Source organism: Halichoerus grypus, chromosome 1, assembly GCF_964656455.1.
Source record: "Halichoerus grypus chromosome 1, mHalGry1.hap1.1, whole genome shotgun sequence".
Lineage (NCBI taxonomy): Eukaryota > Metazoa > Chordata > Mammalia > Carnivora > Phocidae > Halichoerus > Halichoerus grypus.
This window is the reverse complement of record NC_135712.1, coordinates 92,778,036-92,804,238: the sequence shown is the minus strand read 5'-3', so window position 1 is coordinate 92,804,238 and position 26,203 is coordinate 92,778,036. Positions and strand designations below refer to the sequence as shown.

At 36.1% G+C, this 26,203-nt stretch overlaps 1 protein-coding gene across 2 annotated transcripts in view; it reads right to left on the bottom strand.

The window, feature by feature from the left end:
• Positions 1 to 13,333: 13,333 nt before the first annotated feature.
• Positions 13,334 to 26,203, bottom strand: part of SLC2A2 (solute carrier family 2 member 2) — a 33,990-nt gene continuing 21,120 nt past the window's right edge. The window contains exons 4-11 of one of the 2 annotated variants that reach the window (XM_036075610.2): positions 25,781 to 25,905; positions 22,794 to 22,909; positions 21,766 to 21,928; positions 21,083 to 21,270; positions 18,420 to 18,524; positions 15,079 to 15,180; positions 14,180 to 14,383; positions 13,334 to 14,094 (exon numbers count right to left, since the gene is read on the bottom strand). In XM_036075610.2, coding sequence (XP_035931503.1) covers positions 13,894 to 14,094; positions 14,180 to 14,383; positions 15,079 to 15,180; positions 18,420 to 18,524; positions 21,083 to 21,270; positions 21,766 to 21,928; positions 22,794 to 22,909; positions 25,781 to 25,905 — 1,204 coding nt within the window. In that variant the 3' untranslated portion in view covers positions 13,334 to 13,893. The remainder of the gene's footprint in view (positions 14,095 to 14,179; positions 14,384 to 15,078; positions 15,181 to 18,419; positions 18,525 to 21,082; positions 21,271 to 21,765; positions 21,929 to 22,793; positions 22,910 to 25,780; positions 25,906 to 26,203) is intronic. The other variant, XM_078069280.1, reaches the window with a different exon arrangement.

Genomic DNA, 26,203 nt, shown 5'->3' with positions numbered 1-26,203 from the left:
TCTTTTTGGGCCATTTCACTGATTATTAATGGCTCCACCTGGGGAGGTCTGGAAATAATGCTGAAACTCAATTGAGCCTCCTTGGCAGTTCTGGAAAGAGGTTTTGAGTGTAGCTCAGAGACTGTGAAGAGAAGCTAAAATTGTGCTTTAGTATTATCTCTGGATTTTGGTGATTGGCATATTCCTCTTCTGCAAATCACCTAGAGTAAACAGAATAAACAAGGCTTAAATGGTTTGGTTTTGGTTCATGTTTTGATAACTGACCATAGGCAGAAAACATGGAAAAAAAAATCTCTCCTCAAGTAACCTGAGAAGATAAGTTCATTGCCTTTTATTTTATCCAAATTTTTAAAAACATTAAATTGATGTTTTAAATTTTATATACAGTAAAATTCACTCTTTTTGGTATACAATTCTATGCGTTTGGACAAATATATAGTCCAGTAAACCACCGCTACAATCAAGATAAAGAACAGTTCCATTACTCTCCCAAATTCTCTCATGCAGCCCATTTACAAATTGACCCTGATCTTTGCACATACTACCATACTCTGATTTCTAGTCCTGTCCTGTCCTGTCCTATCCTATCCTATCCTTTTAGATATCATATTAGTGGAATCATAGATTATGTAGCCTTTTGAGTCTGGTTTTGTTCATTTAGCCTAATATATTTGTGATTCATCCATGTCGTTGCATGTGTTAATTAAACAAGGAGGCCATCAGACTGAGGTGGCTTTAATGCCTTGGCAGTCTATATGAGCAAACCAAAACCTCGGTCTGTAAATGCCTGGAGGGTGAGAAATGAAAATCTGAGGATGGCCAATCACAACCAGCCAACTAGGTTTTCCCAAATAAAGCAACCCTATAGCCAATCAAATAATTTTTTGTTTTGTTTCTGCATCTTCTCTATGAAGTCTTGCTCCTGCTTCTGTTGGTGGAGCACCCCTAACCACGTCCTTTTTGGCACTGCCCAATTCTAATTGATTTTTGCTCAAATTATTAAAATTTTTAATAAGCCCCAGTTTATCTTTTAACACATTTTCAGTTATTCAGTCTTTTTTATGGCTGAGTAGTATTCTATAGTTTCTTTATCTATTCATCATATAAATGGCATATGGGTGTTTAGTTTTTGATGACTATGAAAAAAGCCACTATAAACACTTATGTACCATTTTTTCATGTAAACATAAGTTTTTATTTCTCTCAAATAAATACCTGAGTGTGAGATTACTGGGTCTTATGTTAAGTACATATTTAACTTTATAAGAAACCACCAAACTGTTTTTCAAAATGGCTTTACCATTGTGCATTCCTACCAGGAATGAGTAAGAGTTCCATTATTCTGTATCCCCACAAGCAGTTGGTATTATTAAGTCGTTTTCTGTTATTGATTTATAGCTTAATTTTTTCTGATTAGAGAACATACTTTGTATGATTTCAATTTTTTTTCATTTATTAAGACATGTTCTTTGGCCCAGAATACAATCTATCTTGGTGAGTGTTTCATGTGCACTTGAAAAGAATGTGTGTTCTGTTTTAACATAGAGCATTTTTTAAATGTTGATTAGTGTTTTTAAAATGTCATTTGTTGGTTTTTTTTTTTTTTTTGTACTGATTTTTTGTCTACTAGTTCTATCATTTACTGAGAAAAGGGTGTTGTAGTCTTCAGCTGTAGTTGTGGATTTGTCTGTTTTTTCCCTTTCATTTCTATTTCTTCATGTATTTTGAAACTCTTGTTGTAGGTGCATATGTATTTAGGATTGTTGTATCATCTTGGCTAATTGACCCTTTTATTATATAATGTCTCTTTTATCTCCCTTAGTATTTCTTGTTCTGAAGTCTATCTGATATTAATATAGCCACTATAGCCTTTTTTTTTAGTGTTTGCATGATACAGTTTTTCAGTTCTTTCACTTTTAATCTATCTGTGTCTTTATATTTATAGTGGATACCTTGTAGACGGAACATAGTTAAGTCTTATTTTTATGCCCAATCTCACAGTCTGTCTTTTAATTGGTCATTTAGACATTTACATTTATTATAATTATTAATGTAGTTGGACTTAAGTCTACTATTTTATTATTTGTCTTCTGTCTTTCCTATCTTTTTTTTTTTTAAAGATTTTATTTATTTATTTGACAGAGAGAGACACAGCGAGAGAGGGAACACAAGCAGGGGGAGTGGGAGAGGGAGAAGCAGGCTTCCCGAGGAGCAGGGAGCCCGATGTAGGGCTCCATCCCAGGACCCTGGGATCATGACCTGAGCTGAAGGCAGACGTTTAACGCCTGAGCCACCCAGGCGCCCCCCCATCTCTTTTATTTCTTTTATTTTCTTTTCCCCGCCTTCTTTTATATACTTAATTATTTTTAATATTCCATTTTATTTATTGGCATTTTGGCTATATTTTTTTATATTATTTTTCTAGTGGTGGCTCTAGGCATTACAATATACATACCTAACCATTTACAGACTACTTAAAATTAATATATTACCCCTTCAAGTAAAATGTATAAGCCTTAAAACCATATAAGTCATTCTGCTCCCCTGCTTTTGTTTTATAATGCAATTATTACCTCTATGTATGTATTATTACTTCTGTATACATTGAAAACCTTATCAGACAATGTTATGTCTTTTGCTTTCAACAGTTGTACGTGTTTTAAGGAATTTAAGATGAAAATAGTTTAAAAAATATCTACCCAGATATTTACCAATTCCTTAGCTTTTCCTTTATTCCTGAAATTCCAAGTTTCGCTTTAGTATCATTTCCTTCAGCCTAAAGAAATGCTAAGGAAATGTCTTCAGCATTTCTTTTTGAGTAGGTTTAATGGCAATATTAATCTCTTGGATTTTCTTCATCTGAAAATGTTTTTGCTTTCCCTTCATTCCTAAAAAATATTTTGCCTAGATTTACTAACTTATGTTTTCATAAGCAGTGTATCAGGGCCCTGTTTTCTTAGCACTCTTGCTAACCTCAGTGGTACCATTTTTGATAGATTTGACAGGAAAAAATGGCATCTTATTTTTTAGGCATCAAGAATATTTGCCTTTTGTTATATAATTTGCCATTTTCCCCCACTTTGTTATGTATTTGTAAAAGACATACACAAGTGTTTAATTCCTAGGTAGAAAAGCTATCTTTTTTTCCCTCTTACTTTTTCTCCCTTTGCTTTTATTTAGAAAGATGTTTTACACCCCAAGGTGAGATAAATACTCATCTACATTTTCTTTTGACTCTTTTAGTTGTTGTTTCCTAAATTTAGCACTCTTTTCCATTTGCCTAATTGTTTTGGTTAGCGTGAGGTAGTCATCTAATTTTATTTTTTCTAACTAGTAAATATGTTCAGTAACATTTATCAAGTTATATACACTTTCCCCTTGTTTGAAATACGTACTTTGTTAAGTATTTTTTTTAAGTTTTTATTTCAATTCCAGTTAGTTAACATACACTGTTATATTAGTTTTAGGTGTACAATATAGTGATTCAGCACTTCCATACCTCACCCTGTGCTCATCAAGACAAGTGCACCCCTTAATCCCCATCACCTATTTCACCCATCCCCTCACCCCCCCTTGCCTCTGATAACCATCAGATTGTTCTCTATAATTAAGAGTCCTTTTCTTTCTCTCTCTCTCTCTCTTATTTTTTCCCGTAGCTTGTTTGTTTTGTTTCTTAAATTCCACATGTGAGTGAAGTCATATGATATTGATCTTTCTCTGACTGACTTATTTCGTTTAGCATTATACTCTCTGGCTCCATCCATGTCATTGCAAACGTCAAGATTTCACTCCTTTTTTATGGCTGAATAATATTTCATTGTTTATACATACCACCTCTTCCTTATCCATTCATCAGTCGATGGACACTTGGGCTGCTTCCACATGTTGGCTATTGTAAATAATACTGCTATGAACATAGAGGTGCATGTATTCCTTTGAATGAGTGTTTTTGTATTCTTTAGGTAAATACAAAGGTTTTTTTTTGTTTTTTTGGTTTTGTTTGTTTGTTTTATTTTTTTTTAAACTAAGTTCTATGCCCAATGTGGGATTTGAACTCACAAGAGTTGCACACTTCACTGACTGAACCAGCCAGGTACCCCTTCTACTTTGTTAAGTATTAATTACTTTTTTGGAGTTGTGACTGTTTCTGGGTTTTTAATTATATTATGCCAGTCTATGTATTTGTACTGTGCCACACTTTTATAGTAATAACTTTTTAGTATTGCCAGATTTAGCAAATGAAAATACAGAACACCCAGTAAAATTTGAATTTCAGATAAGTAATGAATAATATTTTTAGTATGTGTATGTTCCAAATATTGCATGAGATTCTGAAATTCAAATTTAACTTAGTGTCCTGTATTTTATCTGGCAACCCTAAATTCCAGTATCTAGCCATACAGTTTGCCTCCAGTCTTTTCCCCCTTTTAAAAGTGTCCTTTTTTTTTTAAAGTAGAGTCCTTTAAAAATTGGTGGATGGGTTCTTTGGGGAAGTATTTAAGTGTGATTAATGGCTACACCAGCAAAAGAAAACAAAAATGGGTTACATTTCATTCTTCAAAACAGACTAATTTTAAAACATGTTAATTCCACATGTTAATTCCTCCGAGGCTAGTTGGCCCTTTTCCCCACTCCACCCTTCCCTTTTATCCTGGAGAAAAAGTTCTTTACCATTTGCCATGGACTAAATGTTTGCATCTTCTCCCACTCCCCACTCCTTCCACTCATATGTTGAAGCCCTAACTCCCAGTGTGACTTGAAGATAGGGCCTGTGAGGAAGTGATAAAGGTGATAGGAGGTTATAAGGGTGAGACACTATTCTGATAAAGTTGGTGCCCTAATAAGAAGAGGAAGAAACACTAGGGCCCTTTCTCTGCTATGTGAAGACCCAGCGATAAAGTGATCATCTCCAAGTCTGGAAGAGAGCTTTCACCAAGGAAGCGAATCAGTTGGAAACTTAATCTTGGACTTTTTAGCCTCTAGAACTGTGAGAAATAAATTTCTGTTGTTTAAACCATATAGTCTATGGTATTTTGTTATGGCAGCCTGAGCTCATTAATACACCATCTGCTGACTAAACTATTTGTGTATTTTAGAGCAAATTTCAGGTAAAAATTTTTAAAACAATTATTTTTGTTTCAAAAAATCCTATAATTTAAGCAAAATTTTTGCCATCTTAATTTTCATTTTACGTACGAGCAAATGATTGACACTTTAGAAGATTATATAACCTAACCAAAATGACTCAGCTGTTAACTTTATAATCAAGGCTAAACATTGGGGTGCAATTGATTTCTTGGGGTTAGTCCAGGAATCATTTATCTCCAGGATTCCTGCTCTGGGTATGAACTCATCTAGCACTGTCTCTGCTGAAAATGGACAGTTAATTTGATACAAGCAACCTCAATTTTTCTACTCTTTGGCCCAAAATGTTTCCATATCTTTATTAATTTTTCACTTTTCTCTCACCTTTCCGTCTCCTCCTTCCTAATATCACTACCTGTGATTTTTGTAACAAACTTTGCCATGCTCTCCTTATCCTCCTCTTATCCTAAAATTCTTTCTCTATTTTTCTTTTAGTCTACAAACACATTCACATGCTTCCCATTGTAATAAAGCTTCATATTGTTTTCAGATCGCAGACCCCTTTCTCTTCTTTTTCTCACCATCTATTTCTAAAAGAAAGTTAGGTTCTCCCACATTTATTTTTATCCTATTACAGACATAATATACATGCACAATGAAAACAACTTAGACCACATACCACACACACACTATCTGAAATCCTACCATCCATGGATAACCATCAACCTCTGTTAACATTGTTCTCTCTCTCTCCTACCCTCCCTCTCTCTTCAGCTATTTCCCTCTCTTTCTACCTCTTTTACTTTCTCAATCTCTCTCATCTATCTAAAATCTATTGTGTACATATAACCTCATCCGCTTTTGTGCCATATAGATTTAATATTTTAAATTAAAATGTTATTGAATTATTGTTTTTATTTTTATAAAATAATGCAAGTCTATAAAGTCAATAATAATACAAGGCTTATATTAAACATATTAAAAAACCACTCACAGTAGTTTCTCTACATTCCTCTCCACCCATTCATCTCCTTATAGATGAACCTTGAAAAGTTTTTAGGTATCCCTTAAAACTTTAATTTTCATATTCTAATTCATATGCTGTATTGCTCAGGGTCCCAGTAGAAAAAGAAATGATTAAAGAAGTTTAATGAAGAGATGATTTACAAAGGAGAAGGCCAAGTTAAGGAAGCAGGAAGGGATGATAAAACACCTGGGACTTGTATTAGTGGAACTAATAATAGTAGGATGCCATTATCAACTCTAGGATTGACAGTGGCAAGGTCAGAGAAGTAATTACCAGAACACAGTAAGAACAGTAGGTGGAAGAGAGGGCCCACCTTGGAGAGCTGTGACCATAGGTGGTGGAATGCAGACACTGCCCAGCCTAGGGTGGGAGGGTGGAAGCTACAGGACCAAATAGCCTACTCTCTACTTCTTCCTGTCCTCCCGTTTCCCACTAATACATCCCATTAAGCAAACCCAGCTAGAAGCTAAAGACAAGGAACCCAGATGATAGTCTGAAGAGACCAGCCTTCTGAGGCACAGAGCAGGTTAGAAAGGGTTACAATAGATCTGCAAGAGCACAGGGAAAATTACCAACACATAGGCCTATACTAATATTTTTTGCTTTATGGATTTATATCTTGACAACTAACTATGATAATAATTGAGTGCTTTTTCTCACACTTTCTCATCTTTTCTTTTCATATATCTCATAATGTTGTACTTTATAAATTTTATTTGGAAACAAAATTGTAGCAATTATCCAGTGTTTTACATAATTATGTAAATAATTATTCACTGCTGAGCCAAGTAGTGTACTATGATGTTTCCATTTTTTTATTTTATTATGTTAATCACCATACATTACATCATTAGTTTTTGATGTAGTGTTCCCTGATTCATTGTTTGCATATAACACCCAGTGCTCCATTCAGTACATGCCTTCTTTAATACCCATCACCTGGCTAACCCATCCCCCCACCCTGATGTTTCCATTTTATACCACTCTTTACCTTACTCTATCTCCAGAAATTCATAATTGCCCCATATCTTCATTGTTTAGTTTTCTGTGTGTTTGTCACTATTTTTTTCCCCCTAAATGTCCAAAATTATTCTTCATAGGGCCAAACACATCAGAGAATCTTTCAGTTCTATTTTCCCCTGGAACATTCTTTTCCTTGCTTCAATTTGAATCAGTTGCTTTCTTGGCCCTGATGTTAGCTGTCCACCCATGACTTGTGTCCTCAGATTTATCTTTCTTTTTTCCCTTTTGCTGAATTCCATGTCTTACTCTTGTGGTTTTCTTCTTTGTTTTGGTAAAGTACACTATCTACTTGTTTCATGAGAGAAGGTGCAGAAGAGGTAAAATTTTGAGTCATGCATGTCTGGAAATATCTTTATTTTACTTTCACATTCAATTGATAATACGTCTGGGGATAGAATTCTAGGTTGAAAATCATTGTCCTTCAGAATTTTATAGGCATTGCTCCACAACCTTTTAGCTTCCATAGTTGCTGTTCACATATTACATGCTGCGATGACTCTTGTTCCTTTTTATGTGACCTGTCTTTCCTTTCTTAATGTCTGCTGTTCTGAAATTTCATGGTGAAATTTTGGACTTTGTTTATTGTGTTTGACACATAATAACCTTTCAATCTCATCTTGTTTTTAAGCTCAGCTCAGCAAAATTCCAATATAATGTGTCTTTAATAATTTTTCCCCCCTATTTTGTTTTTTCCTCTCTTTTGAACTCCTGTTGTTTGGGTGCTGGATCTTCTGATTCTCTAAGTTTTATTCTGCACCCTGCCCCCACCCCAGCATTTAGTTTGTGAATAACTTGTAATAACTATTTTCAAAGTTGGACGTATTATCTCTTAAAATGGGCAAAAACATACACTTTCATACCCAATATGTGCCTAATGTTCATTAGACCAGTTCTTCTTCCCAAACACTTTTCATAATTGTCCTTCTCAATGGATCCTGACTCTCACCATGGTGTTTGCCCCAGAGCGTTAAACTTTTAGAGATACCAAACAAAGGAATACTTGGAAATAATGTTACCTGTGAAGACTACCTTAATTAAGGTGGCATAAGAAATAGTATATTTTGGCCCAAGTTAGAATATTTTGAATTCGGGCTTTGTAGAACAGGATAATGACCACTTTTGTTTAGCAGACCTTACCCAATTATTTTCAATGTGTATTGCTCCTGAGGGAAAGACCCATAAAAGTAAAGAAAGTAAAGCATCTGTTAGAAATGCAGGAGCAGACTTATGGCAAGTATCCATGTGGAATTACTGGAATTCAAACATGAGATAGCTGTCACAAGAATGAGTACTAAGGTAATTATTGGAAGTGAAAAATTAAGTCAGATAGTAAAACTGATTTGGAAAATTAGTTTGACAATGAGGACTGAATTTGCCCACTAGGTTATTTATGATATTTTCCATGAATTGAGCAAGCTAACAAGCTAAATCCAACTTCTAATGGTTTGATGAAAATACGGCATGTGATAAAATAGAAGAATTTTATTACATATGTGAAAATATGTAAAATTAGTATTTCAATTCTCCCAACCCCTTCTCAGTATATCAGGTTAAGCAAGTTACCTTTAAGTGAAAGATTCAGCAGTATAATTAATAGCCTTTTATTAAGTCTTGGTAAAACCTTTTTGGTATACTGCCCAGAAACTAACTGAAGAATGATTATAACAGCTGATAACAAATCCTTCCACAATATAAGTTCTTTGATTTCAACAAAATTAAAGAAGAAGGGTCCAATGGAGTTGTTAGCTGATAGATTATTAAAGTTTATTAAAAAAATCAAATTTATTTTTATGATTAATTTTTATGTGCTTTTTGTCTATGATTTGGAAATAGTTTATGGAAAGGATATCCCATTCCTATACTATTATTTATGAAAATAAGATTTTTTTTAGAAGATTTTATTTATTTGAGAGAGCACGAGCAGGGGGAGGGGTAAGGGGAGAGGGAGAGCCAGACTCCCTGCTGAGCAGGGAGCCCAGTGTGGGACTCCATCCCAGGACCTTGGGATCATGACCTGAGCTGAAGGCAGACACTTAACCGACTAAGCCACCCAGGTGCCCGAAAATAAGGTTTTTTAATACATCTATAATAGCAAAGTGTAATAATAGAATTTATGCTGAGCACTCTTTAACTTTAGCAGTAAGAAATATCCATCCATTAATATTTTAATTGAAAAATAAATAACTCATGTTTCTCACTGAGATGAAATTTAAAATAATAACTTTAAAAATTAATAATTCTATCAAAATCTGCAATACAGATTTTTTCATTTGTGTACTACTAATAATCATAAATGCTAACTCAATCCAGAAAAAAATGTTAAACATTTTGGCCTTTTTGACGTGACATTTTTAAACATAAAAATTCAAATTATAGATACTCAGAATCATCAAAAAGTTGTTTTAAAAGCATTTAAATTTGTTATTTGGGATAAAATTCTTTGGGAGAAATGAAAAGGAAATACGAGAATAGAAAAGAATGCAGTAAAATTTCCAACTGCTAAAATATATGTGTATATATATATGTATTTATATATATTTTAATGGTTGTGGTAACAAATTACTATGGTATTTAAAGTCCATTGGATAAATAGAGCACAACAAATTTTAAATATCAGTATATACTATATTTTTAAAAATCACATCCTTGCAGCATAGAGGTCAACTTAAAAACCACTATAGTTTTTTTCTATTTTCTCCTTCATACTGTAACTATTTGTTTTAAACTTTTAACCCTTTTATGAGAATGCAAGTGATTGAGGATATGGACCATGTTTTCTAAGTTTTGTGTCTTTCACAAAATTTTAACAAAGTGTCTTATTCACAGTGGGAGCTCAACTAAATATTTACTGAAGAAATTATTTTTATTTTATCAAAGGGAGTCAGTTGTTTTTACCTAGACTTCAGTTTAGTTTTTCCTACTCTTGATAATCAGAACAACTGCCTGATGGAAATAAAATTTGAATTTAAAAAGTAACTCACGTATTATCTTTAAAATGAGAATAGGAACAATATTGTAAGAAAGAAACAAGGATATATTATAGTAAACCAAATACATTTTCTTAAATGTGATTATTTTTTATATAAAATAAAGCAACATTTAAGCATTCAGAAATGTATTTATTGACATAAAACTGTAGTGTATATATACCCGTAACTAAAACCAGTGTCTTTTCATGATGATTCTTTCTAATGTGCACCAAATTAGAAAGCAGTAAAAACACCAGCAGATGGGTCAGAGTGGTTGGCAACAAACCTTTTCTCCTCAGGTCACTGATAGAATTGTAATGAAAAATTATATATTCTTTTGTGCTTTACTCAGCACCTCTGTTTAGGACACCATAAGCACAAGATATTGCCTAACATTGCCTTATTTGCTGCATATGCTATAATCTAGCAAGAAGAAGTAGCTTATGCATGCAAACTGGTTTACATGTATAAAGCACTTCTGCAGTTTTCGAGGATTATCAAGAAGGTTTGGTCTTGTCCTGTGATTATAATCTTGTGGAATTGCATTTAAATATACAGCATTTTACTCTGTACTTAGTATTATTCAAGAAATAATATTACATAGCAACCTTTTAAAAAATAACATAACTTAGACAAAAGCAAACTTTAAAAATACAATAAAAACTCAAAACCAACTTAGAAATATCAAGTTTGGGTTTAGGAATTAGATAGCCTAAAATCTCCCTTATTTTTTACCATTCCCTTGTCACTGAAATTGTTGCTTGAAATAAAATATTATCTTGAATTTATAAAATTTTTGTACTCAAAAGAAATTTGGAAAAAATAAAAAAAATTAAAAAAGAAAAGAAAAATTTGGAACTATCAATATATATGACAAACTTTTATTTTAGCAGTATCTTTGTGAATACTAATTCTAGGTAACATTTACTGAGTACCTCCTTTGTACCAGGAACTCTGCTTAGCACTTTGCATTTAATCCTTACAACTCTCTGAGGTAGGTAATATTACTGTGCCCATTTTACAAGGTCTCCAAATCAAGTTTCATGGATGGCAAAAGGCACACATGGAGACGTTCATATCCTGGTCTTCCTGAACTGCTTATTAGACTGTGAGCTCCTTGAGGAGGAAGGGGGCAGAGTCTTAGCGTATCTCAGTACCATCACAGTGCTGATTGCATCGAGGAGAAAGCTAGAGAAGACCCTTTCACTGGGTGTCATGACAGTGGGTAATAGCTAGGTGTAGCAGGTGAGTGGCCAGACCAAGAATTGTAATGCTTCAAACAAGCTGAGAAAAATCACATTTGTTAGGACATTAGAGTGTGAAAAGACTTCCACAAAAATGATAGAGTACTATGAAAATTAAATGTTCAAACTCACATCTAATTTCCCTATGATTACATCTAATTAATCAGTGCCAATTTTATTATTTATTATGATGTATGATATTGAAGACCAGGGAGTTTCTATTATGTTAAGCTAGTTCCTTTGTCCTCCTATAAATCTTTAACAGCTTCTTACTTCACCTTAAGGTTTCTTTTCAACTCATTTGTATCTCGGCAAGGAAAAAAATATGGAAGGGAAACCATGTAAATTAGTTCAATTTCTCTGAGGCAGAGAACTCCGGGCTATGAATTTCTGGTATTTATGTGTTAGTCGAAATAAGTAATTAGAACTTAAAAGTGGTCTTTTGGGTTCTTTATTTAAACATTTACTACTTTATTTTCTTAGTAAATGAGATCAGGAATAGCAATTTGATTAAATCACATTCATCACCTATAAAAATGTTAAACTTCTTTATCATTGTAACTTTGGGCTTCTCAAAGACCACCAGCATCCTGAAGAAGAGGACAAGAGCCACACAGGAGCCATTCTCCTGCTCTTGCCCAATTCAGAGTCCCCACAATTTTTCTAGAGTTCGCAAGCTAGCACAAAAGTCTTTTGAACTATTTAAGTTCACTTTAACTGTGTCCTGAAGTCCTAAGTAAAAATAATTTATTCCAAATTGGTCCAAAGGGAATAAAAAGCAAAGTGAAAAGAAATAATTTTATGTTGTCTGGACTGCCAAATTATATAAAGGTAAACAACTCTAGGGGAAAAAAACAAAAACAAGTGTTAAGCATTTTTTCCCCTCCACTCATAAAAAGTACTTTTAAAAAAGTGCCCTTCTTTTATGCACATTAAAGCAAACAAAAAGGATTGACTCAGTGCTCCACTTTGTGGGGAAGACAGCCTGGAGATACTTTAGCTCCCTGCTAAGCCTTTGGTATCCATCAGAACTGTATTTCCATAGTTGTAAAATTGACTATAAGTGAAAGTCTGTTTAATCATCTGTGCATTTCCAATTTGCCTACATAGGTAAAAGCACTTAGAACAGTGCCTGGCACATAGATAGTACACAGGAAATGTTAGCAATAGCAATGGAATGGCTTAGACAGCATCTGTATACTGCCATGACAAAGAAGGAACGTCAAAGGGGATGACTATCTAACCAGAAAAGTAAATAGGGATTTTGATAAAGTCTGAAATTGAACATTCATGAAGTTTCAGGAGCCCACCTTTAGGATTCCTGCAATCCTACTCTTTCAATTTGTCTTCAAACATAATACAGAAAATATGTTTTAACAAACAGAGCAATCCTTTATTTCAAATTTCTCTTAGACTGCTCTAACTTATTTAGGGTTTGAGGAGATATAAAAATGTCCAGCTTAGGGCGCCTGGGTGGCTCAGTCGTTAAGCATCTGCCTTTGGCTCGGGTCATGGTCCCAGGGTCCTGGGATCGAGCCCCGCATCGGGCTCCTTGCTCGGCGGGAAGCCTGCTTCTCCCCTCTCCCATTCCCCCTGCTTGTGGTCCCTCTCTCACTGTGTCAAATAAAATCTTAAAAAAAAAAATGTCCAGCTTAATCACTGTTTGAATGTACTTTATAAAAAATACAGCTGAGAAAACCATGCTGTGCTCAATTTAAAAGCGAACGAAAATAGAGCTCAAAGGACTGAACTAGCAAGGAATTAACATAGGTTTATAATAGATATTAATATTAACTGATAACCCAGGCTGTGTGACTGGTAAAATCTTTTCAGTGTTTAATCTTATAAAAATCATTTGGTTATCAAGCAAAGGAACTAATTTTTTTTTCTGAGTACCAAAAGTTTTGGTAAGCCTACCAAAAATAAAAGTTTTTTTTTTTAATGAACATATCTTAATATACTCAATAAACCATTCCACGTGAAAATACAGAAAAAATAAAATTTTAAACAAAATATAAATTCTAATACAGAAGAAAAAAGCTGAATGGGAGCAATAGAAAAGTATCAATTTTAACATGGACCTTATTACCACTAGCCAAAGCTCCTTTCGTATGAGGTCTGTGGGTAAGAAAATGCCAACATAATCATATTCAAATATGTAAATGAGCTGCAGCTCCAGGTTTCCAGTCACATGCTTACTGAAGCAATAACATGATACATTGACACTGCTTCCATTTCAGGAGAACCTGGTTATAAAGAATAGAGCTAGGAACATTACAATGTACTTGCCCTTTGGTGTAGTAAATTGAGCTAGACTTTTTGGTTTACTTAATTACAGAGTCTTACTATCAAAAATAGATGCTCTAACTTAAAAAAAATACTTTCTTTGGTAATTTTGGATGACATTTCTGAGAAAAGCCCATAAAAGCTCCCTAAAAAATAAAATAATACTTCAAGACGTAGATATAAAATTCTCAAAGAATCGTCAATTAAAAACACACAACTTCCTTCCTGTTTCTGTTTTTGTCAAAAAAGCAGGTTATCTTTACACAGTCTCTGTAGCTCCAAGGAATTCCATTTCCACAGCAGCTTTTGGCGCTTGGGCCGAGCTACTCTTCTTTCGGAATTCTGCTGCGATTTCCTCAAAGGACTTTCCTTTGGTTTCTGGGACTTTGAAAAATGTAAACAGAGTAAAGGCCAGGACCACTCCAGCAAAGAGGAAAAACACATAAGGTCCACAGAACTTCTGCATAGAAACAAACAGAGTTCCAATTAGCAGCTGTTCTACTCCATCTCTGTTCAGCAAATTTACACAATATTAGGCTGCTTACCGCAATGTACTGGAAACACAGAGCTACAATGAAATTGCAGGTCCAGTTGCTAAATGCAGCTATTGCTAAAGCAGCAGGCCGGGGTCCTTGACTGAAGAACTCTGCCACCATGAACCAGGGGATAGGGCCAGGCCCAATCTCGAAAAAACTGACAAAGAGGAAGATGGCTACCATGCTTACATAACTCATCCACGCCAGTTTATCCTGAGGAAAAAACAAAATGAAAACAAAAGTGGGGTTGGGATTATTGGCTGCTGCTTCCTTTAGCTAAGTTCACCTCTCACTGAGTTCAGAGGTGACGCGGCTCTCTGCCTGATAGGTTTATGTGCAAATAACTACAGATTATTCTGGTTTGAGACGGGTTTATTCTAGTCTCGGTCACGCTTAAATCTTTTGAACCCTGTCATTAGGAAATCCTCTGGATTAGGACTTTGATTCTCAGTCATTCTTCTCCTGTGATAGAAGCAAGGCAAGAATCTATGAGCTTTGCTCCTATTCATACCAAGATTGCTAGACAGGATGCCTTACCCTCCATGAAGTAGTGGATGAGGATGCTGGGTTGGAGAGGTCCTGGTACATGCCCTGGGTCACATAGGTAGCCAAATGGCAGAGCCAGTGTTAGAACCTGAGCGGGGCTGACCCCAGAGACTATGCTCTGACCATTTGGCGACACTGCCTCCCTTGGTAACAAGTGCAATTCACTTGTGACATTTAAGTCTTTAAACCCCAAAAGCTAGTCCCCCTTTACTTTACATTTCTCCCTTGTATTCTATGCTGTTCCTCTGGCTTTATTTCAAAAGTCAGTCTCAAATGTTTTGACATACAGAGCACTTTAGCCTGGAACACAGAAGTGCTATCATATGGTAACCAAAAATCTCAGTGCAAAAATCTACACTTACCAGTAATATAAGTCCCACAGACATGAAGATGGCACAGACAAACATCCCACTCATTCCTGTTAGAAACAGAGAGCGTCGCCCTGCCTTTTCCACAAGGAATACCTAGGAAAGTTTTAAAACATACTGACTTAGTTTTTACTGCCGAAGAGGTAATTTTAATTTATACAGCTGGAAGGAGGCAGTTCTATAATCCCGTTTTACAGATGTGGACCTGAGTTGGGGGGTGACTCTTGCCTCAGGTGGCAGAACTGGTCTCAGTGAGCAGAAGTAATTAACAGATACCTGCTTCATTTAGTCACAGTGATTTGAATAGGCCATTCTGGACAAAGAGCCATAACCTTACCATCACTCTGCAATTATCACTAGAGTACAGTATTAAGAGGCTGTACATCTTGGATCTCTTCCAATAGATTTCTTGTACATTTAAAATGGCTCTACATAAAAAAGGACATTAAATGATCTTTTGATAATTATCCTGTTCTAAGTACAAGGTTTTGTGCACAGCAGACAACTTAAAATAGTATAACTGTTGCGTTGTCAACCATTCTCATCCAACTTTCTCACTGCTAATAAAGTCAAATTACGACCTGACAACTTACAGAATTTGATCACTTTACCAAATAGTCAGATCTGCATTTTTCTGGTGTGCCTAAAGTGTATTTGGTGCTGGAAGTGAATTATCCATTTGAAAAGATAAGACTTTAAAGCAAAAGCTTAAAGTGCTTTCTTATCCTAATTTAGGAGATAGATCATTGATACCTTGGGGTCTGTGGACCTTTGCATTAATGTTTAACATTTACAATTAGACAAGACCAATGTTTGTTTATACAGACTCTTCTTGCTTGATCCTTGGGATACTGCCAAGGTTGGTGAATCACACACAAAAATGATCTGTCATAATTTCTCACTTCAATGAGTAAATTGGCTTGGCTCATAAATCTATCAGTGAATCAACAGCAATTCAACAGCCTTGAGCTCTGGCTCTGAGAATATCTGAGAAACATTTGTTTTCACCTATAGTAAAAGCCCCTTTCATTTCAGAGGCAATTCATATTTGGGTTTCAGATCACTTCAGGATGATGAGCAAAGAGCCACACTTACTGTTGAGAAGGTAGTATGAAAAACACCTCATGCCCAAGTTCATAACATTTATCTATATAATTTGACTCTATGACTTTCCAAGTTGACTTGATGACACCATGTCAAGCTATCAAGAAAATAGAAGCATTTCTTCAGGAATGAGGGCTTTACTATGTTTCTTCTGTTTCTGAACAATTGTTACTAATAGGATAATAAATTATGAACTCACTCCTTGAGGATGGAGATGTCTGCCTGACCTAGAACCCTTGTCTTTGCCCAAGACAGTGTGTGTCACGCAGATCCTGGATGCCACTGCTTCTCCTCTAGACCCATCTGTGTCCCCATTCCCTCCACATTTCTTCCTGTTTTGTTTTCTCTCAAGTTTACAGGCCCTCTTCTACCAACCCATCAGTGTGGGAGAAAATATGGAATGTGGAAACATAATTCAGCATGGAGTTAGGAAAGTCTTTCTTTTCCCAAATACTCATTCCGAAAAAAAAATTGATTATGTCCCTTCCAAGTTGGTGAAACACTTAATACTTATCAGTGCATATTCCTATTTGTATATCTTTATTTGAAAAGATACACAGAATTCAATAACATTGGTTAATTTAGGGGAGAGGAGTTGCATGACTGAAGGACTATGCTTTTTGTACTTTTTGATCCTTAAAACAACTTTTCAAAAATAAATATAATTAAAAATCTTAAATGTTATCTGTAGCCCTGGAGGGTTAATTAGACAGATGATTAGAGCTGACATTTAAAATGTCACTCATCTGTTCAAAAACTTTCACAGAATAAATGGATAAACTCTAAAAAGGCATATTCAAAATAATCAAGAAACTTTTCCAAACAACTACTCCTACTCCAGCTGGGTTGGTGGGGAGGGGGGCAAAAATGAAATTCTGCAGTAGTTTCCTTTATAGGCATTTAGAATTTGGGTTACCCAATTTTGACAACTTGTTGCTTTACACAGCAAATCCTGTTACACATAAAATGTTTTAAGCATAATTTCTATATTAGAAAAATATGTTGAAGTAGGATTTGTCAAAAATATATCTCAGGAGACAAAAGAATGTGAGTAGCCCTTGGATTACATCCCAGTAGCAGGCCTTCATCGATTTTGAGTGGCCTTTTGGCTTGAACAGGCATTATCTCTAAAAGCATGTCTACAGAACTGCTGGTGTTCCCTTGTTATCTGTTCTCCCTCCTCTTTCCAAGGTCCAGCACTGTTTAATGTAGTCTGGACAAATCTGCTTTTTGATCTAGGTAGCTAGGCTGTAATTTATTGACCACCCTAAGGTAATAGTTAAAAGTCCATGTGCAGAGAATGAAAAACAAGTGACTGAAGTATATTGAATATAACATGGTGACTAACATTTAAAAGCACAAGCTTTTTGAATATCCTGCATTCAAAGATAAAAATAAGCCCAATTATCCTCATTTTAGAGTGAATTACATGAGTTGGGAAGTTTTAGGGTTTTTTGTTGTTGTTGTTTGTTTACTTTATTCTTAGATTATTTATGTTAAATATTGTCAAGATACTGAATCATTCATTATATAAGGTATTCGGTCTTGAAAAGACTATATGACTTTTCCCCTTGTGAGAAAAAAAATAACATTTCAAAACTAATAACATTTCAAGTTATACCACTTCTACTCCATCTCTTATAATATCACACACACTTTAATGCATCACCAGAAGTTATGGCCTTGTGAGCTATCTAGAAGCTCTGTTCATTAACCTAATATCTTAAGCATTTGCTGAGTCTGTTTAACCCTGTCACGGGCATAGATACGTTACAGAAGACCTTATTTTTTTTTTTAAGTGTTTTTGCCAAGACATCAGGATAAAAAAAGGATTTCAACCATGGAAAGAGAGGAAACTAGGTAGAAGACCCAATATTGATAGGAATGACAAGTAGTCACCTGATCCCAACAGATTCAAGTACAGAGCAAAGGAAAAGGACTCCATCTATTTACACAAGAAAGAAGTCCTCTGTGCCCCAAGTAAGTTATTAATTCACAAATGAGTGACTAAATGGCATCCCAGCAAATGGGGACAACTAGTGATCCACTTGTTCAGCCATGCTTAGTAGTTTGTTATTTGCATATAGGACTCTTCCCGTGACCCACTTGGTTCTATACACCCAATACACATGAGCAATAAATCACTGGTTGCTTTTAGATCACAAGGTACCCCCTTCCCCCATTTCTGAACTGAGGAACAAGTAGCATATTTATCTAGGGTATTAACTCACAGAGAGAGCAGTGAAAACCATGTTGATGGCGCCAACTCCAATGGTTGCATAAACAGGTTGGCTGATTCCAGCTGTCTGAAAAATGCTGGTTGAGTAGTAAAAGATCTGTAAAGTAATAACAATTTAGCTTTAATCAAGAATCCTAGCACTGGTAGCTTGAAAGCAAGAAATATTTTAGGTTGTTTATTTTTAGTAGTTTCTATGGAACCATGGTCCCTAGAATGCCCTAAACATTTTATCTGTCCTCTTCTTCCAGGCAATGAGAAACCACTATCAACCTTTAGTGTTTGAAACTTCTGATTAAAGTTCTCCTTAAATTTAGCTGAAAACCTGGAGTCTGCATTATCTTGATGTGTATTTGTTAATTTTTAAACTTTTTGTTAAGGTATAAAATACATACAAAAAAGTACACACAACATAAGTATACAGATTAATTTTTACAAACTGAGCACACCTGTGTAACCAGCACACAGATCAAGAAATAAATAATTTCCAGTCTTCCAGAACCCCCCAGAATATCCCCCTATTTTTCCAAGGAAGCTCTTCAACCTCTATAAGAATTCTGTATAAGAATTCTGGTTGCTATTGCTTTTAATCCAAAATTTTTCACTAATCTCTGTAGACATGGAGAAATCTTCAAAATCTCTCTAATGGCCTTTATTATTAATTATGTTTTTACGTTTATAATGGTCTTTTTAAGGCCATTCTGTCATTCTCTCATCCTGTCTCATTCCTTCCCCATTTAACACGTCCTGTTGCTGGCACCTCTTCCTGCAGATAGGGCTAATGGAGAAGGACTGTACAGACTGTGCTCAGAGAGGAGTAGCTTATAGCACACTGTACACTATCCCACATTTTTAGGCTGCCCAACAGCCTCAGCTCAACATTTCCTGGATGCCTCTAAGTCAGGCACTGGGATAGTAGCTAAAGCAGGGAGGTTCAGAAAGACTAAGTATTGTTCCTTTGGATATATGGGAGAAGCTGAGAAAATGGATACAAATTTGGTCTCCAAAGCCCGAAGTTATATAGAGTATTAGATTAAAACGGACATCAAGGAACCATTAAAGGAGGATAGAGATGACAGAAGAGCAGTATTCACCTTGTTGAGTGAGGTCCAGGTCTCCTTTTGTTTCAACAGATGAGAATTACTTTCTTTACCTCTTCCAAGACTCTGCCCATCCACAAGCCACCCCCTTGTGGATCTGTAATTAGCTCATAATAGAGGAAGCCCAAACCACATTTTTAACAGCAGTAAAAGAGGATAAGTGATTTTTTAAATCTTTTTTTTTTAGCAAATGCTTACTTTTTTTCTTCTAGTGGCTAATTGCCAGTAGAACAATTTTAGTCTGTGTAATGCGGTGATTTCAGTTCAAAACCTAAAAACTAGTTTAACATTCAGTATGTTTCTTAATCATGTCTTGTCTACTGCCCTCATTCACCACTGTCATGCCAGTTCACACTGTTGTTTCTTTTGTATGCTGGCTCCCCAAATAGAGTGAAAATTTCTTTTCTTTTTTTTTTTTTTTTTAAAGATTTTATTTATTTATTTGACAGAGAGAGACACAGCGAGAGAGGGAACACAAGCAGTGGGAATGGGAGAAGGAGAAGCAGGCTTCCTGCCAAGCAGGGGGTCCAAAGGCAGACACTTAACGACTGAGCCACTCAGGCGCCCCTAGAATAAAAATTTCTTGCATGGCAGGAAATTTCTTTGCACCTAGCCATTTGGTTTGATTTGTTTTGTTTTGTTTGTTTGTTTATAAGTAGGTTTCACACCCAGTGCAGAGCCCAACACAGAGACCAGCATAGGGCCTGAATCCACAGTCCCAAGATCAAGATCAAGAGTCTGATGCTCAACCAACTGAGGCACCCAGGTGCCCCTGGTATACTTCATTTAAATAGGTAAAGGGAGGTGGGTGCCTGGGTGGCTCAGTGGATTAAGCGTCTGCCTTCAGCTTGGGTCATGATCCCAGGGTCCTAGGATTGAGCCCTGCGTTGGTCTCCCTGCTCAGCGGGGAGCCTGCTTGTCCCTCTCCTTCTGCCCCCCGCCAATGCCCTCTCTCTCTCTAAAATAAAGAAAATCTTTAAAAAAAATAATAAAGATACACAGATAAAGGGAACCATGGACTCCTTTTGCCTGGACTATCCGGAATCCTAAACTTGCTATTCAACTCTAGAAGCCCCTTAATTTAAGGTTTTTTTGTTTTTTTTTTTGTATAATTATTCTCCTTTTCCCGCTTTTGTATTAATTATGATTTTTGCTTTTTACCTTCCATCTTAATAGACACACAGTGTCATTGATTGTTGACATTTTTAAAAATTCTAATCTAATTTTAGAGAGCAGATGAGGCAAAACAAAGAAAATTAATGCTCAGTATATGTTTATTGTAGTAAAACATGATATCAACATTTTAAAATGCCTTTAGTTATTTAAATTTATACCCCTTTCCCGGGGTCCAGGGTCTCTTATGGTTCATCTCCCTCTCTGATTTCTGGATATTATATGTAACTAATGAATCATTGAACACTACATCAAAAACTAATGATGTACTCTACAGTGGCTAACTGAACTAATTAAAATAACTCAAGAAATTCTAATACAAAAAAAAAATTTATACCCCTTTCTTTCCCTATTTCAGGGAGTTAGAGAGTATTCTTAAACTTACCCCATTGATTCCAGAAAATTGCTGAGCCACATGCAGCATCAGTGCGACTAGAATAGGCTGTCGGTAGCTGGAGTTGGTGAAGAGCTGAATTATGGAGACTTTCTGTTCACTGGATGCTTCTTCTTTTTCCTTTCTCATCTCATTGATGTCTTTGGTGACATCAATACCTCCTCTGAGTCTTTTCAGGCCTGCCCACAAAATGATCAGATTGATACAACTCAGGTCAAAACAAAAGCAAATTTATTTTTATTATGTTAATGAAAGAGCTATAGTTCTGCATAGCCCATTCTATTGCTTTACAGCATGAGTGTTGGCAATTCTTTTTGTTAAATTAAATCCTGTTTTTAAATTTTGAGAAAAACATTTGGCTTTATCTAATGACAAAGAAAACTATGATCTTTGTTATCATAGAAGCATAATGCAGGTAAAGGTCTTTTAGAAGCCTCTGGTTGAGTCCAATCCTGTGCACATGGGCTTCCCACTTGGGATCAAGTGTTTATGGGTTTGAAATGGCATGCGTGAGTCATATTGAAGTGATCTTGCACATTCTTCTTACATGTAATCATTGACTTCATTTGGAAAGCGCTCATACCAACTTGACCAGTAAACATTCTTGCACACTGTTTTTCATTAGCTGATAGTTCCAAAACAATAGGAAGAAAGAAAACCACCCACAGGCTTACTTTTCTTTGCTTTGACTTCTTCATCCAACTTGATGTAAAGGTACCTGGGGCTTTCTGGACAGAAGAAGAGCAGCAGAGACTGGATGATGGCTCGCACAGCAGACAAACCAAGCAGGATATGCCACCGCTCATGATTGCCCAGGATAAAGTTGAGGCCAACAATCTGAAAAGGCAGGGAGGAAGCATGGCAACTGCACAACACTTTGGGTCTGCCTTCTGTAACCATTTGTTGAAAAAGTACGTTGGTTATTTAATAGTAATCCCTGACAACTTTGATTCAAGTATGCCCAAAGCAGAAACTATTACTAGTGTGTCTTACTTAACTAAATTTGGGACTATTTGTTTTACAAAGAGTACACTTAGGTTTGTTTTCATTAACGCATATGGGCCATTTAGGATGGGAAACAACCAAACTTTTAAGAACACATTTGACATCTAAAGCAACACCAAAAACCATGTGTAACTTTGGACCCTAAAAAATTTCTCCTTAGATTACCCAGAAAAATAAAATGGGATTATATAGATAGAACAATTATTATAATGAGACCCAGATTTATCATCCTTATTGCAGTGGTTTACCCTCTGGATAATCCTAGGTTAAGGGTTCTGAGGACTCTGAGTCCATGGGATGGAAGGGAAGGATAGAGCCAGCTGACAAAAAACTGCTATGGTAATCATACACATATTAATTGTCCAGGTAAGATGCTCAAAACAAAGGAAATCCAGCAGTTAAAAATGTGAAGTTTCCAATTCTTTGAAATCTGAACAGAATAATTTAATTCTAGACTAGCTCCAGAAGTTCAAGACCTGGCATGTTGGGTCATCTCTAGTGCCAACCCTACCACAGATCCAAGGGGAGAAGTGAGGAGTGAAGCAGTAATAATTTAGCTTTGAGCTAAAAAGCCTAAGTCTCTACAGCATCCCCACTCCCAATGGTGGAACTAGTTTTTTCCGCTGTGTCGATCTATCAGGGAGGAAGAAGCTGGATAAAGTAGAGGATGGGTGAAGTAGGGGATGGGAGTTTTTACCTGACTAATAAGAATGCCCGTGACAATGGCCAGCTGGTGAAGTGTGCCAAGAGCACCCCTGAGTGTGGTTGGAGCAATTTCACCAAGGTACATTGGAACCAAGCCTGAAATTAGTCCTGCATAAAACATGAACATAAATGTGAAACTGCAGCCAGGACTATCTCAATAACAATAATTTGGTTTAAGTATAGTCAATATCCTGACTAAAAGGTCCTGTCAGAGTCTGTTGGAAGACCCCTTGTCCCCAGTCATAGACACAGTTTATGCAAAGAATATTTGTTGATAAGACTCTATTGAAGCTGTAGTTGGATATAGCAATAGAAAGAAATGGTTAGTCATGGATTTGGCAATTATTCATAGCATTGCCTTATTTAGTTAAAACCATGTTAAAATTGACTTTACATCATAATGCCTCAAGTTGTCTTCAGAAAAGAGACTGAAGAATGCTTTAATAATATTCTTGATCTAAACTCATAGTGTTAAAGGAAATTAGAACATATCTAGGCCAATCTCTTTACTTGATAGAGGTGAGAAACAGTTTATCCAAGATCATAGTGCAATAGAGCTTTAGCACGAGAACTACAAGCCCTGAGTCTACACAATGTGGAAGTACCTCAAGATCACTGTTAAAGTGGTGAGGGAGGTGTGGACAGGTGGAAGAGGTTAAGGAATTCAGGGGCTCTTCCCTCAATTACTCCACGCAGAGCAACCCAGCTTCTTCTTTATTCTCTCCTAACAATGGGCTTCAGAAAGGATTTTGGTGCTTAAAGGAATACCAAAAAATTGAAAAGCCCTAGGCAATTCTGCCTTCTATAGCTTTCTTAAACACAGATGTACTCAGTCACGTTGGAAATGGTGGAGTATCCAGCCATTTGTTGAGTGCATAAAAAGGTTAGAGACTATCAACAAGCAAGGTGGAATGCAATGTTTAGCATTTTCTTGAGAATTTAAAAATAAGACTTGTTAGAGTCTTCCTCTTAGAGAGTTTGTCTATAAAATGAAAATATATGGTTTTTGTGTAAAAGATTACTTTGGGAACTCTTTCAATATGTTTTTAATGCTTTAAATTGTTCTTAATATCTCACATGAACAGTTGCATGATTGATACGGCATCTGAATTTTGGCTGACATTTACATGTGACTCTAATGTGTGGTCTATTGAACTTAAATAAGAAAAAGCCCATTTAGGGCGCCTGGGTGGCTCAGTCGTTAGGCGTCTGCCTTCGGCTCAGGTTATGATGCCAGGGTCCTGGGATTGAGCCCCCCTCTTCGGGCTCCCTGCTCCTCGGGAAGCCTGCTTCTCCTTCCCCACTCCCCCTGCTTGTGATCCCTCTCTCGCTGTGTCTCTCTCTGTCAAATAAATAATAAATAAAATCTTAAAAAAAAAAAGAAAAAGCCCATTTATTTGTCCCTTTTCCAGGCTGTACTTTCTGTGTAATACCTCCTATTGTAGCTCAAGAACATAATAATGTAGATAAGCTCACAGGTCTGAGTTCACACAAATTTAAAGTCAAAATGTATTTCCTATAATTTTTAGCAATTTTAATGCTCAGAACAGGACCAGGCATAATTTTAAAAGATAATTGGGGAGTACAAGTTACTTGGCTATGCTAGTGATAGGTTGCTCCACAATGTTTATAGCATTTCTTTTCAATTTTCCCAAAAATATTTGTGATTTTTTTTCATACTGTATTTTTTAAAATGGAGAAAGAAGAAAGAAGAATCATGATTTGGAACTCCTTGATAGTGTTATTCTTTGCATTTTACAGAACATCCAGTTAATATATCTAAGGCCAGGCAGAGACATTGCCAGAATTAATTCATTCTGAATCTAAATCTCTCCACATGTGGGTTGCCTCTTCACCTTGATAAAGCTATCCTAGCTTTCAGCTATTTGTATTAACATTGAAAACAATGAAAAGAGACTTTTAATTAAGTTATTAACTTGTGGGTATTTTGGACTTTTGTTTCAGGGGATCATTGAAGACACATGAAGCTATAGTCTTTTCTCTTTGCAAGTAAAAACTATAAACATTTTATACATCATTTTGTGCTCTCACACCCTCCCCTGGCCCCAGTGGATATTAGTGCTTTGAAAGACAGCTCTATGATTTGGGACAATGGGTTAAAACCTTGGCTCCAAACCATCAGAATCAGGGCTTCACTGGCATTGAGAAGCTAAAGATTTAGCTATTTTAGAGATGAAGTGATCCTCCCTTTTAGAGATGTTCAGACCTCTGCTGATTGTATTTGCTTCTGAAAATTTGAAACTTCCAAAAGTTTGAAAAGCTATTTCCAAGAACTAGTGATTCCAGATATTCAGATGTGAGGTTCGCAAGGGGCGCATCCTTTGTCCATTATGAACTCCTCTACCAGCTGCTCCTGCCTGACTCCCTCTCCCTGCGGTCACTGCCACCGTAATGCTTCACCCAGCCGCATCTGAAATCCAACCGCTAAGGGAATGTGGTCTGAGAGATGGGCTTGGGTGTCAAGGTCTTTCCAGAAAGGAGAGATAGAGACCTAGGTGGCCAAGTAGGCCATAAGAGCCAGGGTGGAGGTTCTGGGTGTAGCAGTGTGCCACTGTCTACTGCAGGGCAGGAGCAGTAACAACAGCTGGCTTTTCTCAGCAGCTTACTATAGGCAGGCTCTATGCTGAACATTTTACATGTATTCTCACAAGTGCCCTACGTCGTACATACTATCTCCTTCATTTAGCAGATCAGGAAGCTATGAGTTAAATTATTTATCTTCGATTATACCACTGGAAATTGCCATGAGCAAGAAGATAGTTTCACAACTCCCACTTACTGGTCCCAAACCTCCCTGACTCAGGACTTCAATTTTATGCTATTGCCTTTCCCTTTTGTGATGCCACCTCCGGCTTGAAAACTTCCCTGCATGTTACCGTATCTGCCTTTAGAATAATTTTAAGACAAGTGTGTGTGTGTGTGTGTGTGTGTGCACACGAGTGTGCATGGTTGACTTACCACAGTAGAGTCCTGATATGCTTCTTCCTGAAATTATAAGAATGTGAGATGGTCCCAGTTTTGAAAACCCCATCAAGAGAGCTCCAACTAATGAGAGAATGTTTGCTACCAACATGGCTTTGATTCTGAAATTTTAAAAAGCAAGAATTAAAAATTCAGCATCAAAACTTGATAAAATTATTTGCTTTCAGAGTATGCTAAGATATTTACTTAAGAGCAGTTATTTTAATTTTTCTGAAAAAGTTAGTTGGGGAATTTTAAGCCATGATTGCTAGTTTGATTTATGGGTGGACTAACGCATTAACAGTAAGTAATGTTTATAATGAAAAAATCTGGGTTTCATGCATGTGATCTCTACAGTTTAATAGAGATGACTCAGTTGTGGTGATGACTGGTTTGATTTAAGATAATACTTCTGAAATT